Source organism: Oncorhynchus clarkii, chromosome 10 (assembly GCF_045791955.1).
Source record: "Oncorhynchus clarkii lewisi isolate Uvic-CL-2024 chromosome 10, UVic_Ocla_1.0, whole genome shotgun sequence".
NCBI classification, from domain to species: Eukaryota; Metazoa; Chordata; class Actinopteri; order Salmoniformes; family Salmonidae; genus Oncorhynchus; species Oncorhynchus clarkii.
Genome location: NC_092156.1, coordinates 13,458,767 through 13,480,243, shown reverse-complemented (window position 1 = coordinate 13,480,243; position 21,477 = coordinate 13,458,767). Strand labels below are relative to the sequence as shown.

At 42.3% G+C, this 21,477-nt stretch overlaps 1 protein-coding gene across 1 annotated transcript in view; it reads right to left on the bottom strand.

Moving 5' to 3' along the window:
• Positions 1 to 16,854, bottom strand: part of LOC139418030 (PDZ and LIM domain protein 4-like) — a 44,829-nt gene extending 27,975 nt beyond the window's left edge. The window contains exons 1-2 of the mRNA XM_071167126.1: positions 16,589 to 16,854; positions 3,282 to 3,433 (exon numbers count right to left, since the gene is read on the bottom strand). Of these exons, the coding sequence (XP_071023227.1) occupies positions 3,282 to 3,433; positions 16,589 to 16,681 (245 nt within the window). The 5' untranslated portion in view covers positions 16,682 to 16,854. The remainder of the gene's footprint in view (positions 1 to 3,281; positions 3,434 to 16,588) is intronic.
• Positions 16,855 to 21,477: the final 4,623 nt, after the last annotated feature.

Genomic DNA, 21,477 nt, shown 5'->3' with positions numbered 1-21,477 from the left:
AATGCTGGCGGTGCTTTCACTCTAGTGGTAGCATGAGACGGAGTCTACAACCCACACAAGTGGCTCAGGTAGTGCAGCTCATCCAGGATGGCACATCAATGCGAGCTGTGGCAAGAAGGTTTGCTGTGTCTGTCAGCGTAGTGTCCAGAGCATGGGTGCGCTACCAGGAGACAGGCCAGTACATCAGGAGACGGGGAGGAGGCCGTAGGAGGGCAACAACCCAGCAGCAGGACCGCTACCTCCACCTTTGTGCAAGAAGGAGCAGGAGGAGCATTGCCAGAGCCCTGCAAAATGACCTCCAGCAGGCCACAAATGTGCACGTGTCTGCTCAAAACGGTCAGAAACAGACTATGAGGGCCCGACGTCCACAGGTGGGGGTTGTGCTTTACAGCCCAACACAGTGCAGGACGTTTGGCATTTGCCAGAGAACACCAAGATTGGCAAATTCGCACTGGCGCCCTGTGCTCTTCACAGATGACAGCAGGTTCACACTGAGCACATGTGACAGACGTGACAGAGTCTGGAGACGACGTGGAGAACGTTCTGCTGCCTGCAACATCCTCCAGCATGACCGGTTTGGCGGAGGGTCAGTTATGGTGTGGGGTGGCATTTCTTTGGGGGGCCGCACAGCCCTCCATGTGCTCGCCAGAGGTAGCCTGACTGCCATTAGGTACCGAGATGAGATCCTCAGACCCATTGTGAGACCATATGCTGGTGCGGTTGGCCCTGGGTTCCTCCTAATGCAAGACAATGCTAGACCTCATGTGGCTGGAGTGTGTCAGCAGTTCCTGCAAGAGGAAGGCATTGATGCTATGGACTGGCCCGCCCGTTCCCCAGACCTGAATCCAATTGAGCACATCTGGGACATCATGTCTCGCTCCATCCACCAACGCCACGTTGCACCACAGACTGTCCAGGAGTTGGCGGATGCTTTAGTCCAGGTCTGGGAGGAGATCCCTCAGGAGACCATCCGCCACCTCATCAGGAGCATGCCCAGGCGTTGTAGGGAGGTCATACAGGCACGTGGAGGCCACACACACTACTGAGCCTAATTTTGACTTGTTTTAAGGACATTACATCAAAGTTGGATCAGCCTGTAGTGTGGTTGTCCACTTTAATTTAGAGTGTGACTCCAAATCCAGAACTCCATGGGTTGATACATTTGATTTCCATTGATAATTTTTGTATGATTTAGTTGTCAGCACATTCAACTATGTAAAGAAAAAAGTATTTAATAAGAATATTTCATTCATTCAGATCTAGGATGTGTTATTTTTGTGTTCCCTTTATTTTTTTGAGCAGTGTATATATATATTTTTATATTTCATAAAACGGCATTAGCACTTACCCGTCCAGAAGTACGTCCTGTCCTTGCAGAAACAGCTCCTCAGTTCGTTTGAATCATAACACTCCAAGATTCCTCAAACAAAAAATCTCTCACTTTCACTTTAGACTTCGCTTTACCTGATTTATTCGCCATGATATCTTCAATGAAATCGTTGAAACTACAACTTTCCGAAATACAGCTGCGCGTAAAAGCCTTACAGCAGCAACTCTGATTGTCAAGGCGGGTGCGATTACAAACAAGGAATTGTGGTCCAACCCCAAACCATTACATACTGGCGTTTACCTCAGCTCATTGGCTATCTACCCAGCTAGATTTCAAGAAGATCAGTGGTCATTGGGCAGAAATAGTCAATCAATGAAGCTTCGCTAAAATTATTGGTGTGTAAGGTAGTCATTGCTCTTTGTCTTCAAATCAGTTCACTTCGGTCAATACCCCGCAAAAAAAACAATGACGTTTGGCTGTGTTGCAACCATCCAGAGGAATGCACTGAAACCAACCATGACTAAATAAACGATTGTTTACAGTGTGTAATCACGTCGAGTGCTCTGTAAAAAATTGATAGAGATGGAATTCACGGCACAAACGGTTTACAAAATGTTTCGATTTAGGCTATAAAAATTGATTTTATCAAAGAAACCGGCACTTCATTTGATCACTGGGACCCTCAGGAAGAGAAATAAGAGCAAGATATCAGAATGTAAGTCATAATTTTACCTTCAGATGTGAATGTGTAAAAACTGTCATGGCGGAAAATGTTTGTTGTTGATTGCTCTTCTCAAACAAAAGCATGGGATAAGACACTTGCATTTTCAAGAATGTTTAATGTTACGAAGTTGTATTTTTAGTTGTCACTCTGAAATTTCCCCTGATGTTGATCCTTGTACAGGGATCGCAGCCATAACAGGTTAAATAAATTTACAACTCCTATGTGGATATAGCACTTAATGCTCAGTCTGATAAATGGACTGTTTCTCAGAGGCCGGAGCGTTTCGGGGAAAGCACATTCTAGATACACAAACGGAAAGTGGAAAGTTTCTTCTGACGGGATAAAACATTGAGCTCAAACAACTCCATGACTCCTGCTCATCTGATGGATCAGGTTACCCATGCATGTGGAATTTAGGCTGATTCTCCTTTCCATTACCATTGCATGTGCAAAGTCTGTCCAGGCTGAAGTGTATTACAATTCTGTGCCTACTCTTCACTTTACTACTCAGGATATGTTCAACCTGGATCTGTTGTTATCCCAAACCGCAGTAGCCAGCTACTCTTCTCATCTGGGCATTTCAAACCCTCCATTGGAAAGCTGGAAAAAGGATTTTTTTTATTTTTTTATCTTCCACTGCTTTGTCCCCATTTCTGAGTTCTCTGTTCCAAATGGCTGTTTAGCCTGACCATTCTCTTTGGATTAGAGAATTAGAGAACAACATTACAACATTACAACATGTAGCTCCTGTTCTCCCCAACACCAAATAACTCATCGCAAATGTTGCTGAACTAAGAATTATGCATTGGTGTAAGCAGTGGAAAGAGCCGTTTCACCCATCATGGGCTGAATAAACAATATCAATCCAACGGTCCATTTCAGAGGCCATGCTGTGCCACAATGTGTATAACTAATGGATGTGATGCAAGAGTGCTCTGTGAGGGTAGAGAATTGATCACTGACTGGCTTCCATGTGATTGAAAAGAACAATACATGGCTGCGTGGGACAAGTCAAGCTAATACATTGTGTCATTCATTCCAATCAGACCTCTTGTCAATGCTGTCTGGTTTCCTCTCTAAAAACAACTTTAGGAGACAAAATGATTGAGGACAGTATAGCGTCTGAAGGGTGCGCCCCCAAATAGCACCCTATTCCCTATATTTTGACCAGAGCTATGTAGGTGGTAAGGGGCCATATGGGACTCAAACAGTACCATGTAGACTTACCTGCTGACGGCCAGTGTGAGCTCCCCCGTGCAGGCCTTGATCCTGTTCTGGGCCTCCATGTGGGTCATGGTCTCTGTGCTGTCGCCATTGATGGCCAGGATGGTGTCCCCAGGACACAGGTCCCCCTGTGCTGCCTTACTGTCCGGTGTTACCTAACCACCAAACAAAGATATATTATTTTGTGTATTAGGGTGGAAGTGCCACACCCAGCCAAAATGCAATAATACTGACAGTCTAGTCAGGTTGTCATGCTACCTACCCTAGGACTATAGGTTTACATATCCGCAAGCAGCAGCGAGTGACACAGCAAAATGAGCAGGCAGCCACTTAAATCGTTATTGTTAAGGCTTGGTAGTTTGAACTGTGGAATCAACTTGTTGTCAAATTGTGAAATGAGTGTCAAGGCAATGATAGCCACCATTATTATATGACAAGCAGGTTCTAAAACAATGAAATTCAACAGTGGAAGACAAAATGTGCCTCACTACCTAAATAAAATAAAATCATATCACCCAAATCTACAGGATGTCAACAGTAGTCCACCCAAATCCCTGTATGATGTACTACTAGGACTCATAAGGCTCTGGTCAAAAGTGGTGCACTATATAGGGAATAGTTTTTTATTTTAAAGACGCACCCAGCCAATGAGTGCTGTCCATTCGAACAACGGCCCTCTAACGAGACCTGTCTAACACTGAAATACAGTGCAGGTTCCTCTCTATGGTCCACACTCAAGGTTTCACCTCCTTCCTCCGAGTACATTTCCCCTTCAGACACTTGTTTACATAATTACCCCCCTCCATCGCCCATCTTTTTCCATGACTCCATTACCAGACATCTCGATTTGGCAGACAGAGGTCAAATGAAACCAAGCATCACAAGTCCGTCCCCCCATATAACTAGGCCAGCCATAGGAGGGTGCACTTTTTTTTGTTTGCACCAAAAGAAAAGTAGTGAAAGAAAACAGTACAGATGAAAAACAGTGTGTAGGTGAGGTTGGAAGAACAAAGGGCTGATATGAAAAACACACCACAAATAAGTAAAAAAAATAATATTTTCAATTACAATTGTACATGATATACTCAGTATACAAGCGGGGTGGCCATCAATATCCTTTCTCTATGACACATGGATGAATGCAATATTTTACCTCCTGTGACATGAACTTTGTTGGACCGAACCCTAACCAATTCATACTTCAAGCAGAGTGAAGATGTTGGTAAATGTCAGACGTGTCACTATTCTGTAATCAATTTATTTATGTGCTTGCACAGCTCTCACTTCATAAAAAAGCAATCGCAACTTGATCTCAATATGGCATATTACTCTGAATGCAGTCTGCAAGTTACAATAGGACAGATTATCATTGGGACCAATGGTTGGAACACAATTGTGTTAAAATAATATTATGACACAGCCCATTATAAATAAAATGGCAGCCGGCAGTTTAATAATCTAAGAACAATGTTAATGTTCTTGGGAAACCCTGATCTATAGCACTTCACAATATCTATGGAGAAAAAGTGATTCCACAGCAGGAGAGCAGGCCAGCACACTGAGCAGTGCTTTGAGAGGAAAAGCATATAAATTCATGGCCCATGAAAAACTAATAGCCGAGACAAGAGTTTTAGTGTGGAATGCCTAATTTACAGCCTCTGACTCCCCTCTCGGTCACAGGCAGTCCCAGTTCCGGTAAACTTAAGGGTCACTGCTATGGGGTCTGACTGCGCCTGAGAAAACAGAGGTGTATTGTGAATGATGTGGCTGTGTCACGGTGCAGGAGGTTGTGTTGTTATTGTAGAGGGACAAAGACCAGGGTCAGGGCATGAATGGCCATCCATAGGAGACTCACTCATGCTCTCACACCAAGCCTCCACAACAAGCCTTTAATTATCCAGAACACACGCTCGGATGCATTTACACAAACTCCCAACGATACACACTATACTGACGCTATTAGTAAAACCAGCAGTCTCTGTTAAAATGTATGGAGGGTGTTTGGTGAAAGGTTCAGATGCTGACTCCAGATCCCTTCTTAAGCATATTTTATGAAAATCGATTGCCTGTATATTCAGTGCATTCCTTGAGCAATCTAAAAACATTGAGTCACTCTAGAATGTGGTCCCTTCACACAATGAGACACAGTTAATCAGTAACACATTCAGTCAGATAACAGTTAGCATATTACATTTTAATGTCACAAAGGCCAATAGGGCCTGCCAAAGACTGAGCTCATCCCAACGTACAGTAAGTGTTTGCTTGGAAACAGCAGGATCAACAGTGCTTGGTAAGGTGTGAAATAAGGAAGGGTCAAAGTATTGTTTAGTGTCATCATTGTGTGCCACAGTACAGCAGCATTCATCTGAACAGTTTTGCCCTGTGGGCCTGACTGACAACTAGGCAAGGTAACAGAAAGGCTCACATGGTGAAACACAGGAATGATGTTGGCAACCAGACAAACAACTTTGTTTGCTTGTTGATGGAGACGCTTACGGAAAAGCATTACTTGCTACTTACATTATTCCCAATGCCGTTTGATTGTCGCACTCTATTTAAAGAGTTGAAATGAGCCAATGCCATAAACAATGGAACAGCTTATGAGTAAATACATTGGCTCTCTAATGAGATGGCAAAGCCAGGGAGAGAGCGCCTGAACTTCAATACAGCCAAGGGGGGATGTTGTCGCCTACTATGCTGCGTACATGTCCATGGCGTCAGTCATTGAGTAACGCTCTGATTCCAATTGGTGTAGCTAAATGTCTGTTCATTACAAATGAGTCCACTCCTTGCAGTGCAGTCCATTGACCAATATCCATTATTTTGTTTTGTGACTCTTTACTGAGTATGTGCTAGAATTGTATAAATGAATTTGTCATTTGTATGACGGTAATTGAAACCATGTTGAATGCCTCAAGAGCTGGAAATGGCTGCAGGAAAATATTGGCAGACAAAAAGTAAGTAAATCTAATTTGGCTGTGAGCCACATGGCTCTTAGGTATGCAGCACAGAGACAGGATGCTTAGGGGCACAGAGACAATAGCGGGGTTCGAATACTCATAATAACCATACTATTTGTGAGGTGAATTGAGTATATAGTACACTTATTAGTCATAGTATGGATATAGTTAGTATGTCAAAAGTTTCCGGATGTCGTACTAAATTTGCCAAAATAAGAAGTATACACACAGAGGACACTATTTCTGTACTTTAGGGCCCATAATGCAATTCTTTAGGAAATAGGCGTTGCTTTACATTGTTTTCAGATTTGAAGAAAATGGCAGAAAATATGCAGCTGAAGTACAATGAGAGCAGATACAAATTCATTGCTTTAATTATGACAAATGTTAAGAAAATGTTGAGCAATGTAATAAAGTAATGACTTCTCAAATAAGTTACCTTGCAAGTTATGTTGGCTGACAATTTCTTAGCTACGATGTCCTTACGAACTGCATATCATTACAGCAGTATGTACCGGTATGTTTGTCGTTAGCTACCTAACGTTACTTCTACAAAAAAACATGCAAGTATATTAACTATAGGCTAACTAATTACTAGAGGTCGACCGATTATGATTTTTCAACGCTGATACAGATTGGAGGACCAAAAAAAGCCGATATTTGAAATAATTACAACAATACTGAATGAACAATGAACTTATTTCAACTTAATATAATAGATTTTATTTATGTATTTACTCTCAAATAATGAAACATGCTCAATTTGGTTAAATAATGCAACAAAAAAAAAACAGTTGTAGAAGAAAGTAAAAGTGCACCATGTAAAAAAGCTAACGTTTAAGTTCCTTGCTCAGAACATATGAAAGCTGGTGCTCCAATATTCCCAGTTCTTCAATATTCCCAGTAAAGAAATATTAGGTCGCTCTATACCATTTGCATTTCATATACCTTTGACTATTGGATGTTCTAATAGGCACTTCAATATTGCCAGCCTAATCTCAGGAGTTGATAGGCTAGAAGTCATAAACAGCGCTGTGATCAAGCATTGCTAAGAGCTGCTGGCAAACGCAGTAAAGTTTGAATGAATGCTTGCGAGCCTGCTACCAACCATCACTCAGACTGCTCTAACAATTCATAGACTTAATTATAATACAATAAACACAGAAATACGAGCCTTTGGTCATTAATATGGTCAAATACGGAAACTATCGTTTCGAAAACAAAACGTTTATTCTTTCAGTGAAATACGGAACTGTTCCATATTTTATCAAACGGGTGGCAGTCCTAAGTCTAAATATTGCTGTTACATTGCACAACCTTCAATGTACAATTCTGGCAAATTAGTTCGCAACAAGCCAGGCGGGCCAAACCGTTGAATATACCCTGACTCTGCGTGCAATGAAACGCAAGAGAACTGACAATTTCCCTAGTTAATATTGCCTGCTAACATGCATTTCCTTTATCTAAATATGCAGTTTTTTTTTAAAGTTTTTATATTTCACCTTTATTTAACCAGGTAGGCTAGTTGAGAACAAGTTCTCATTTGCAACTGCGACCTGGCCAAGATAAAGCGTAGCAATTCGACACATGGAATAAACAAAACATACAGTCAATAATACAGTAGAACAAAAGAAAACAAAAAGTATATATACAGTGAGTGCAAATGAGGTAAGTTAAGGAAATAAATAGGCCATGGTGGCGAAGTAATTACAATATGGCAATTAAACTCTGGAATGGTAGATCGGCAGAAGATGAATGTGCAGGTAGAGATACTGGGGTGCAAAGGAGCAAAATAAATAAATAAATACCAGTATGGGGATGAGGTGGGTAGATAGATGGGCTGTTTACAGATAGGCTAAGTACAGGTGCAGTGATCTGTAAACTGCTCTGACAGCTGGTGCTTAAAGCTAGTGAGGGAGATGTGAGTCTCCAGCTTCAGAGATTTTTGCAATTCGTTCCAGTCATGGGCAGCAGAGAACTGGAAGGAAAGACAACCAAAGGAGGAATTGGCTTTGGGGGTGACCAGTGAGATATACCTGCTGGAGCGCATGCTACGAGTGGGTGCTGCTATGGTGACCAGTGAGCTGAGATAAGGCAGGGCTTTACCTAGCAGAGACTTGTAGATAACCTGTAGCCAGTGGGTTTGGTGACGAGTATGAAGCGAGGGCCAACCAACGAGAGCGTACAGGTCGCAATGGTGGGTAGTGTATGGGGCTTTGGTGACAAAACGGATGGCACTGTGATAGACTGCATCCAGTTTGTTGAGTAGAGTGTTGGAGGCTATTTTATAGATGACATCACCGAAGTCGAGGATCGGTAGGATGGTCAGTTTTACGAGGGTATGTTTGGCAGCATGAGTGAAGGATGCTTTGTTATATAGGAAGCCAATTCTAGATTTAATTTTGGATTGGAGATGCTTAATGTGAGTCTGGAGAGTTTACAGTCTAACCAGACACCCAGGTATTTGTAGTTGTCCACGTATTCTAAGTCAGAGCCGTCCAGGGTAGTGATGCTGGACGGGCAGCTATCGATTGAAAAGCATGCATTTAGTTTTACTTGCGTTTAGGAGCAGTTGGAGGCCACGGAAGGAGAGTTGTATGGCATTGAAGCTCGTCTAGAGGTTAGTTAACAGTGTCCAAGGAGGGGCCAGAAGTATACAGAATGGTGTCGTCTGCGTAGAGGTGGATCAGAGAATCACCAGCAGCAAGAGCAACATCATTGATGTATACAGAAAAGAGAGTCGGCCCGAGAATTTAACCCTGTGGCCCACCCATAGAGACTGTCAGAGGTCCAGACAACAGGCCCTCCGATTTGACACACTTAACTCTATCAGAGAAGTAGTTGGTAAACCAGGCGAGGAAATCATTTGAGAAACCAAGGCTGTCGAGTCTGCCAATAAGAATGTTGTGATTGACAGAGTCGAAAGCCTTGGCCAGGTCGATGAATACGGCTGCACTGTAATGTCTCTTATCAATGGCGGTTATAATGTCATTTAGAACCTTGAGCGTGGCTGAGCTGCACCCATGACCCGCTCTGAAACCAGATTGCATAGTGGAGAAGGTATGGTGGGATTCGAAATGGTCAGTAATCTGTTTGTTAAGGATGACCTCGGCAGCTTTCAATAATTTTAGAAAGAGAGGGTCCGGATTGTCTAGCCTGGCTGATTTGTAGGGGTACAGAAGACCTTAGAAAGACAGGGTAGGATAGATATAGGTCTGTAGCAGTTTGGGTCTAGAGTGTCACCCCCTTTGAAGAGGGGGATGACCTTGGCAGCTTTCCAATCTTTGGGAATCTCAGACGATACGAAAGAGAGGTTGAACAGGCTAGTAATAGGGGTTGCAACAATTTCGGCAGATCATTTTAGAAAGAGAGGGTCCAGATTGTCTAGCCTGGCTGATTTGTAGGGGTACAGATTTTGCAGCTCTTTCAGAACATCGGCTATCTGGATTTGGGTAAAGGAGAAATGGTGGGGGCTTTGGCGGGTTGCTGTGGAGGGTGCCGGGCAGTTGACCGGGGTAGGGGTAGCCATGTGGAAAGCATGGCCAGCCGTAGAGAAATGCTTATTGAAATTCTCAATTCTAGTGGATTTATCGGTGGTGACAATGTTTCCTAGCCTCAGAGCAGTGGGCAGCTGGGAGGAGGTGCTCTTATTCTCCATGGACTTTACAGTGTCCCAGAACTTTTTTGAGTTAGTACTACAGGATGCAAATTTCTATTTGAAAAAGCTTACCTTAGCTTTTCTAACTGCCTGTGTATATTTGTTCCTAACTTCCCTGAAAAGTTTCATATCATGGGGGCTATTCGATGCTAATGCAGAACGCCATAGGATGTTTTTGTGCTGGTCAAGGGCAGACAGGTCTGGCGTGAACCAAGGACTATATCTATTCCTAGTTCTACATTTTTTGAGAGGGGCATGCTTATTTAAGATGGTGAGGAAGGCACTTTTAAAGAATAGCCAGGCATCATCTACTGACGGGATGAGGTCAATGTCATTCCAGGATACCCCGGCCAGGTCGATTACAAAGGCCTGCTCGCAGAAGTGTTTCAGGTAGCATTTGACAGTGATGAGGGGTGGTCGTTTGGTCGCAGACCCTTACGAATGCAGGCAATGAGGCAGTGATCGCTGAGATCTTGATTGAAAACAGCAGAGGTGTATTTGGAGGGTGAATTAGTTAGGATGACATCTATGAGGGTGCCCGTGTTTACTGATTTGGGGTTGTACCTGGTAGGTTCATTGATCATTTGTGTGAGATTGAGGGCATCAAGCTTCGTTTGTAGGATGGCCGGGGTGTTAAGTTATGTTTATGGTTAGGTACTTTCGTGCAACGATTGTGCTTTTGTCGCCAATGCACCTTTGTTAAATCATTACCCATTTGGCGAAGTAGGCTGTGATTCGATGATAAATCAACAGGCACCGCATTGATTATATGCAGCGCAGGACAAGCTAGTTAACCTACTAATATCATCAACTATGTGTAGTTAACTAGTGATAATGTGAAGATTGATTGTTTTTTTATAAGATAAGTTTAATGCTAGCTAGCAACTTACATTGGCTCCTTGCTGCACTCGCGTAACAGGTGGTCAGCTTGCCACACAGTTTGCTCGTGGAACGCAATGTAATCGGCAATGCCGATTACTGATTGTTATGACAACTTGAAATCGGTCGACCTCTAATTACCCAACATTTATTGACTTGATTATTCCCGTCATTCTTAGCGTAGCTAAATGGTAAAGTCGTTGTGCGTTCTCAATGGACATTCGGTTGCCTTTGTAAATTCACTCCAGCTATCTACTCCGATTTCAGAGCACTCTCAGAGCACAGAATAATGAAAAATTGAGCACGCAACACCCATCGAATATGGCCAGTGTCAGTAAGCGTAAGCAAAAAAGCATAATTAAATGGTTGCCAGCAGCACAGTCACCAACACTCTGGATAACCAGCTCTGCTAGGGTGAGTAAAATGGTCAGTGGTCTCATTTGTATCTGGAAGAAGCTAGCAAGCCAGCCAACATTAGCTTGGGTGCTTGGCTGATAAAAGGTCAGAACGTTAAAAATCAACCCTACTCCTCGGCCCGAGCGTCCAAGGTGCGCTCCAAGAGCAAAAAGCTCAATTTACAAAACGGACAATCTGACAACGCTCTGAATTTGAGCATACTCTGGCACTCCAGACTGAATTTAACACACCCAAACTAGTAATTTGTTATGCTAAATAGCTAGCTAGAGGTTGCATAGCAACAAAGTCAACTTCTAGTAGACAGGCAAAGAGCTAGTACACTCAACTGAAAGGATACTGCTAGTTTACAGTATACTAAAATTACACTGTATACTACATACTTAATGAGTATATACTATATGTTGGTATGGGCATTCAAACACAGCTAATGTGTTCAGCACTATGGTGTTAGGGAAAACAAACATAAAACAGCAAGTGAACAAGAAAGGCCTATAAATCAAATTTAGGAAGAACCAGGAGAAGGAAAAATAATGATTTACTGCCTGGTAGATACAAGTTATTTTAAGAGATAAGGATGTAACTTCAGAGGAAAGTAAAATTAAACAGAGTTCAAATGTCGGTGAAGTAAACCTCGCCTTACATTTGAAAGGAGGAAACTTAGACATTACGAGTCAAGTACAGGAGACTCCAGCTTTATCTACTCAGAGACAATACATCTCTGATAAAGAGTAAAAGTTAGTTACCTCAGTCAGTCAGTAGAGAAAATACACAAGACAATGGTTTGTAAAGGCTTGATATGTATAGACCTTATGAACTGGATCTGGCCTTGGCATCAGTGTGTAGGTCCACAACAACTGTATAGCCTACCTAGCGAACAAATGTTTCCAAGAATGTTGTGGGGAAGTTGGGTAAAATAACCTAAATATAACCTTTAGGGAAAGTGCTGTATTAGCTGGGAATCATCCATTCTCAGAAAAGGAAACTTGTGAATAATCCTTAATAAAACACAAATTTTTGTATTAAATGTACATTACATGGAGCAGTGAACTACTGTCTCAGAGGAAAACTGCTTGAAAATTGGCACCATTGGCTGGCCACTTGCGTCATATCGTGCATGAGAGTTGAATTGACATTGATTTAACAAGGTCTTCTCCCACAACTGCCATTTTCTACACATCCCTTCAAAGTGCTTTGGCAATTACGTCAGTGACCTGGCTGGGTACACTGGCTGGCAATTTAGATGCACGAGTCCTATGGACTTCACATTCATCAACTCTGGCCCAATTCCCCAACCTCAGAAAATTAGCACCTTTAGCTACAAACCAGCTGCTGCTATCAGGACTGTGTACTGGGACCCAGAACTTTCACTGTCTCAGAATGCAGGTGTTCTAGATCATGAACTCAGATATGCGCAGGGGAATCTTCCCTCTGTGTAAAATAGAGTGCCGCTGAGCACTTGGATGGAAAAACACTGAAATATCTCGCCGGTTAGGCATGTCTTCTCTGCTTTTTCCTAAATGGTTACGCTGAGCTTGAACCATGTGGGGGTTGGGTTGTCCAAATGTCCCCATGTGGATTCCTCATTGTAACCTTGCTACATCATTACTGCATATGGTGTAGTACGTACACTCATGGTGCAGTATAGCAGGAATGCAGTGAATGTGATTAATAGCAAGCCGGGAATACTATATCAGCAGAATTTAACAATAGATCTACCGGAGCATATAACTAACCCCCTGGTTCAGTGGTTCTCAAGCCTGGTCCTGGGGACCCAAAGGGGTGCCAATGTTTTTCCATAGCACTAAACACCTGATTCAAATCACCAAAGCATGATGAGTTGGTGTGAATCCAATGCGTAGTGCAAAAACTAGGCAAAAAAACTGGGCAAAAACTAAAATATAATGCTTCAGAACCGTCGCCCTGGATAAGCCCAGCTGGATTCCTTTCCCACCATTATGAGTTTTTTAAAGTTGGAGTTGACTACATACGACACTTTGACTTGGTGTTATGGACTGGGTCTGATGCTCTTTTAAGCCCCATTGGATCTCACTCTACCCTGTGATTAACATCACATATGGCACCCCATTTCCCATATAGTGCACTAGTTTCTACCATTTGGGACGCACACCCAGTGACATCAGCCAAAATCTGACAAAGCTTGAATCATAGCCTTGTTATAGTGCCAACAATGCAGTTTGGGTATGGTATCGATCTCACCGGCCTAAGGAAGATTTGAGAAAGTCTAATAATGTCTTGGTACAATGAAAACCAGTCATGATATCAGATGATCAGTCCTTACACTGCACAAATTAAAGGTACTGTAAACTTAAAGCTCTTCAGGCCTTTAAAAAAAAAAGTCCAAGTGATTATGTCAATGGCCTGGAACATGAAAGAGGGTACCTTCAGCTGACCTGGAGTCAGTCTTCTCTCATGAATCAAAAAATGACATCCTTGGTTGGAGTGTTAGTTAAAGGGTCTGGAATCTTACAGCTGAGACAACAGCTGGAATCCCTCAGCAGCGCCACAATCTCTGATGAAAAACAAATGTCAACACCTGGCCCACTCCAGGAGCCCACCACAGTTTACCCTTGACTGAGACCAACCATTGGCTACTGCCAAATCCACTGCTGGCCCCCTGACTCATTCAGAACCTTAGAAATCAACCCTTTACCCATATTTTGGTTAATAGTATATCATGTGGGCCAATAGACACTCTGCCCCACATCATGTGGCAACATTGTAGCAAGTTTGTTTGGATCTTCTTGGCAGACAGAATGATAACGGCCTCGTCATTGTATCAGTCTCATTATGGCGTCTGAGCGCACAGGCGGCATCATTGAAGCCATCTCAATTTTGAAGTAGTCAATTTTCTTCAACTACGACTTCTATGAGTTGGTAAACAAAGTAAAAAGGATGCATACTACCACCTGGAGTGCATTGTTTGAACAGGTATAAAGCCAAGCTTGGCATTTTACTGCCACCTGCAGTTAAGAAATGTTTACTCACAAATACAATTAATTTGCTGATCCCTCCTGACAACCTAGATAGTAATAGTAATAATAATTCCATCAAAATGGTTTTAGTCCTCAACAGGGGAGAATGACTGCCACGGACGTTCAAGGCCAACCACGGTACTGCAGGCATCGTTTTCAGAAAACAGGTCAAATGGTCAATCTTCATGTAAATAAACATGTAAAATAAAAAAAAAAGCACAGAAGTTGAGAATAATTGAGTTGCTATTTTTTTTTTTACATATATATATATATATATATATTTTTTTTTTTTACATATTTAGTTATTTAACTAGACAAGTCAGTTAAGAACAAATTCTTATTTACAATGACAGCCTAGGAACAGTGGGTTAACTGCCTTGTTCAGGGTCAGAATGACAGATTTTTACCTTGTGAACTCTTGGATTCGATCTAGCAATCTTTTGGTTACTGGCCCAATGCTCTAACCACTAGGCTACCTGCCACCCCAAACTGCTAATGGCAGTCTGCAGTACCCCGGGCGGCCTTCAACTTGAGTTAATGAGGGGGCAGCACTGAGCTAGTCTGCTACGTCACATCCAGGTGTAGCTCAAAATTAGCATTGTATGGGTCCATCAGATGCGCTCTTAACCCACTTCATATGGCTTCAATCCGCAATAGTCTTCACATAGGAATGAATGGTGTCACGTGAGCAATGGCTTTGTCCATTCATATACAGTCATTGGGCACTGCCTATGCTAAAATAAGCTTTTGGGCCTTAGTCTTCTATCGTTGGGTGTATTCAAGCAGTAAGCCTAACGATGCCGACAGTAGACCAAAGTATGCATGTGAAATCGGGGGAACAGTATCTGTGACAGCCGAAAGTTGGACACTGTAGGGGTTCAACATGGAATCAACATAGCCAGCCTGCTCTCAGACGTAACATAATAAATGTATATCTGGAACACTCAAATTAGAATATGTTAGGCATGGTTACATAAGACCGGTTACTTAAGGCAAAAATGTGAAACGTCTAGCAACCCAAAAATTGCGTGTTTAGATGAAATCGCTGACCTTTAGCATTTTAACAAATACTTACTACTTTTTCGCTACTTTACATGTTAGATAACCCTTCTACGAACATTGGCCATCTAGATAACTTTAGCAACAACAAATTGGAATTTGCAACATATCATACAAATTATAATTTGTAACATATACGTACGTAGTGGATGAACATCCATAATTAATACATACTGTAAGGACCCTGGGTTTATAAGTACGGAAATCGACTACCGCACGAGCATGCTTTTCGCGGGTTCGATACCTGCTCCCTGCTGTTTCATTACAATACGAAACATAATTGGACTGTCCCCAGTTTACATTTGCTATGTTACGTCTACTCCCGAGTCCAGGTTGACATAGCGGCTTTTATTTCTAAAAGTTTTTGTATCAATGTCGAAATAAACCTTCCTATACCCCCATATCAAACACTCAAACTGGAAACATAACGTGTGTATAATTAATTGGTTAGAGAAGTCTATCGCTTCCCCTGTAGTTTTCGAACAAAGTTGGTTCCTGTTTCAGCATGTATTTGGCCACTGTTCGCGTGGGTCATACAAAAATAACCTAATGATTGGTTGACAAACAGCGCCCCCCCCATAATGCAGGTGATGGCTGCATTATGCAGTTGGTGAGAAGCAACTGCAGCAACTCGTTCAAAATTGCATGACCTTTGATCACATGATTTTTGTGAAGTTCGTGCAGTCGACGTAGTCGCACACAACTATAATGCAACACTTAGAACCGCGATGACAATAAAAGTGATCCCCTCGAACGCGCCCATTCTCTATGTTGGCAGAGCAGATTAACAACAACCGTCGCATTTCACAATGACCGCATGGTGGTAACACGCTACACTTCATTCAGCAGTTGGCTACTTTACCATGCGAGAAGACCTTAACAGTTAAATTGTATACTACATGGAAAGTGAACACCTAATAGATACAGAATGTGTGGGTGTTTGGGGGTAATAAACAGCAGCCCTACAACGGCACAATGTGGTGAGTGCCACACTTGAATAAACTTCGACCCACGAGCGGGAGGATAGTTTTCACCGTTTGACTTGGAACTATAGGAAGCGGGACTGCGAGTCTCCGAGAATATGCTGACAACACAATCACGTAAACACCTGGATGTGAATGGTCAAATGAAAATCTGTGGTTTTAGAAGGATTGAGACGGACAGTCGATCGGTGAAATGTGTCAGCCTCATTTGTGGATCAATTTTGGCATTATTCTTTGTCGAAATTCAACATCAATTCACAATAAGGGGTGGTGACAAATAACACAAAAATCATTAGACGCAACGCAGCAATCGTATTTTGACATCAAAATAAATGAATGGGTACACATTTAGGCTACATACCCTCGAAATAGTTAACGGAGTACTAAAGTCCCTTCCACCGACCAGTCGAAACCCCCAAGGTGAGGGTCCCTTCAGTGTCACGGTCTGGGGCATAGTTGATTTAAAAAAATTATATCCGTAGGAACTGCGATAAACTGTGCAAAACAACTAGGTTCACCACCTATGAGCTGCTAGGCAACACTGTCTCTGTCGCAAAAACTTTCTTCTCCACTTGATTCAACTTTAAATAATGAAACCGCCTCTGACGTGTGATTGGGAGTTGTTGTGTGAAGCCGCCTGACTGCCCGCCTCGCACAGAGTTTAATATGAATGGGAGGGTGCAACGAAACGCGGTTCCATGGAAACGGTCCACTCTTTATTGGTTTAGATTGACAGACCATCTAGATTAGAATAACATATTGTAGTTTTTTAACTTAAGAAAAAAGTACAAGATTGGGATAGATGGGACATTAGAGTTCAGTTCCCAAGGTCCAGTTAGTAGGCGCATGTGTATAGTGTTTTTTTTTTTTAACACCTGCATATACACAGGCAGCCAATTCTGATCTTGTTCCACTAATTGGGCTTTTGACCAATCACATCAGCTCTTTTTCAGATATGATCTGATTGGTTAAAAGACCAATTACTGAAGAAAAATAAATCAGAATTGGGCTGCCTGTGTAAATGCACTTTGAGCCTGCTTGGTGTCACACTTTTGCTCAAACTAACACACTTTACTCCAACAATCAACTAATCCGGATCTTCAGTTTAGAATGCAATTAGTTTAGTCAGTCGTGTTTGCTATGGATGGGGGAAAAGTGTGACTCCTCTGGCCAGGGAGGCGCTAAGTGAGATTTGGTTAGGGCTCTCCACCTCGAGGGAAAACATTTTATTGGCCCCAATCTTGACAGCGAAGAAAACATTTACGTTTTAAAGATAATTTCCTGCAATTCTGCACATTTTACAATGGGGCAGAGAGAGAAAAATAGCTGTTTTCAAGCAAAATTCCTACAATTCTACATATTTTTCCATGACTTATGCCATGTTAATATGATATCTGAGTGAGAATGACAAACAAAATCAATGGGGGGACTGTGCCTGGAGGTCAGGGCCCCTGGGTACATGCCCTGCGTGCCTATTTTCGATAGCTGGCTAGACTAACTACCAATCTAAAAATGTACATGGCTAATTGCCAGCTAATTGAGTGACTGACATAGCAAGAGAAACTGCTGATGCACAATGACATTTCAAAATTGCACCTGGTGTGTTTTACTGCTCTTACTCTCAATAGCAATTTGAGAGCTTAGTTTAGTTTAGTTTATTTTTTAATTTTTACAGGGACAGTGCACATTAATCAACGTTTCAGTAAAAGTGCCGGTTTTAGCCAGCCGGCTAATTTTCAACCGCAGTCCCTGGGCAATTACAATATAGACAATAGCAGCATAGAACAAGCAAGACATAGCAACATAGGACAAGCAAGACGTAGCATACAGACAGAGCAACATAAAACAAAAAGCAGCAAGACAAAATTCATAAAAGCAACAAAGTGTTTCCACACCTCACAAGCTACAGACAACAGACAACATGGAAAGCGGCAACACACAGCTAGGGACCATGTTCACAAATCTGATTGACCTTTAGCCATGTCTTCAAGCATTTTGTGAAAGTGTGATATGTGGTGCAGTTATGTGTGTCTGATGGCAGTGTATTCCAGACATGGGAAGCTCTCACAGAGAATGCAGATTTACTAAAGGTGCTTTTCCTTAGGGGAACTATACAGTCACCTCTCATGGCAGACCTTGTGGATCTGCTGCCATATGTCTGGGTTTTCTATTTAACAAAAATATTGAGTGGAGAGGGAGCCAGGCCATTAAGGATCTTGAATACAAGACATGCATCGGTGTATTGCACAAGATTTTCCCAACTCAAGAGCTCATGCTTTCTAAGAATGTGACAATGATGATGGCTATTGGGCTTCCTATCAAGCACTTTGAGAGGCTGTTTGTAGACAGACTGAATGGGCTTTAATGTTGTACAGCAAGCTTGGGACCAACTAGTCAAGCAGTATGTTAAGTGGGGGAGTATCATAGATTTGAAGTACAGTTTTGCTACCTCTGTAGTCAAACAATTTCGTATAAATCGGAAATTAGCTAGGTTGAATTTGGTTATTTGAATTACCTTTTTCACATGCTTTTTAAAAGAGAGGTTGGAATCAAGTATGATGCCAAGCCCTACTGAGGTCCTACAAAAAGCGTCCGAGAGCCCTAAGCGACGGCTTATGCCTGAAGCCGGCCCTGACTCCGGCCCCAAGGACTGGAGTTGCCCATCCCTGACTTAGACCAGGGCCTCCCAAACTCAGTCCTGGGGCCCCCGCTGGGTGCAGAGGGGAGACCGAGTTTGGGAAACCCTGACTTAGACTATGGAGACTAAATCCATTGAGGACTTTAACCTATGTCAGAGAAAGCAACTGAACAATAGATACAACTGAAAAGTTATCATGTCAACAGCTGATATTGATTGAAAACATTACAATGTGGATGCATTCAAAAACAGGAAATGTCAATTAATTGTCTCTTCACTGATTTACCCAGTCAATTATACAGTGACTCACTGAGTATGATTTCTGTCTGTGAGTCTATGACCTCATAGACATTCCAGCATGGCTAGGCTAGCCCTGTGTCTGTACAAAACAGACATGGGAATTGAAGAAGTGTCTGAGGGTATGCTGGTGAACACTATTGAGTCAGAGTGAGTCTGGGGTACATACCTACCTGTGTCAGAGTAGCCTGACAGATGTAACTGATTTCTATTGATAACATATCTAATGGTATTGAACAACAGTGTATGTGTGTGTGTGTCAATGAGAGCATATCAAACCAGTGATGTTCTATGTGCCCTACATACTAAGGAGCCATAGTACACCTATAGGAGACACTGAGGTTAATCAGCTGTCTTTCAAGCATGAGCTGTACAGCTCTGTCACAATGCCAGTGTCTGGAGAATGACTTCATATGTGTCAGTGCAAGTGTTGGATAAACTGTTGATCATCAACCCTTCTATTTGAAAACAATATATGTTTTTGATGCCTATTCTCCCTATAAAACAGTGGAAATGTCTCTGATCAACACCCCCAGTTTAAGGCCTTGTGTATGGCCTGCAGATGTACAAATGGTAACATTTTCAGTAAAATAAAAAAAAGTATATTTGTGGCTCACAGCTTGTTTCAGAGATTTATGTCGCCAGTGTTGCAGATGCCTCGTCATACAGTATGAGACAGTGTGACACAGTGGAAACAATGATGGCACTGCAACTCCACTATCTAAATAGAGAAATTAAGTGTAATTCATGTGGTTAGAAAAATGCTGAGTGGAACAACACCTTTCCCCCTCAGAAAAATTTGGCATGGGTCCCCAGATCCTCAAAATGTTATACAGCTGCACCATCCCGACTGGTTGCATCACCACCTGGTATGGCATCTGACCGTAAGGCATCACAGAGGGTAGTTCGTCCGGCCCAGTACATCACTGGGGCCAAGCTTCCTGCCATCCACAACCTATATACTAGGCGTTGTCAGAGGAAGACCCAAACAATTGTCAAAGACTCCAGTCACCCAAGTCATAGATTGTTCTCTCTGCTACCGCACGACAAGCGGTACCGGAGCGCCAAGTCTAGGACCAAAAAGCCCCTTAACAGCTTCTACCACCAAGCCATAAGACTGATCAATTAATTGATCAAAGGGCCACCCAGACTATTCACCCCCCCCTCCCCATTTGTTTTTACCCTACTGCTACTCGCTTTTTATTATCTATGCATAGTCACTTTACCCCTACTTACATGTACAAATTACCTCGACTGACCTGTACCCCTGCACATTGACTCGGTACCGGTACCCCCTGTATATAGCCTAGTTATTGTTATTTTATTGTGTTGCTTTTATTACATTTTTTACTTAGTTTATTTTGTAAATATTTTCTTAACTCTATTCCTTGAACTGCATTGTTGGTTAAGGGCTTGTAAGTAAGCATTTCACGGTAAGGTCTTGATTAGAAGCAGATGTAATCGTTAGATAACCACAGGGCCAAAGTATCTCTAGTTAGCCTAAGTTTATAGTGTATACAACATGCTCATCAGCCAGGACTCACCAGTACAGTGAGTTGTGGTGATGGTCATGATGAATAGGAACTATTTGTAGCTCTTCCCTGCTCACTGAGGGTAGAGTCAATTTACATTGCTATCCATCACTATATATGTAATCAAACAGCTCTGTTTTTCACTCACCCATACAGACACCAGGTGTTCCAGTTGAATGTTTAATGTAGTGCTTGGTTAAGGTTGCTGGAACAATAAACAGGTGTGAATGGATTTGAACATGGCTCATTCATTTGTCATTTAATCAAATGAGAATAAGAGCAAGGTCATGTGTCAATGTGTTTGTAAGTACCCTTCACAGGAGGATCAGGCAACAGTATATACAAAACAGAGGCACAAACACAAACAGACACTCTTTTTGTCTCTCTCCCTAGCTCGCTCACTCACACACACAAACATGTGCACCCACACACATACAGGCATGCGCACACACACAAACAACTTATACCCATTTCAGACAGAAGATGTGGTATATTGCCTGTAAAACATATAAGGCTATGTTTATATGATCCCCTTTCAAACAGCCCCTTAAATAACACCTGGCAGGTCCCTTTCATGCATATCAGTGGGTAACTGACAAATCGGAATTGGTGTTGCTAAACCATTGGGGCAGTTCGCATTTCAAATTAGGGAGGTGTTAAACAATGGAAGTCTTAATGAATTTGCATACATAAAAGCAGATAATCATTGATACAGACCCGATACCTGTATTTTGGTTACAGGGTCTGTGAAAATGCAGGAATCAGGCCTCCTGAGTGGTGCAG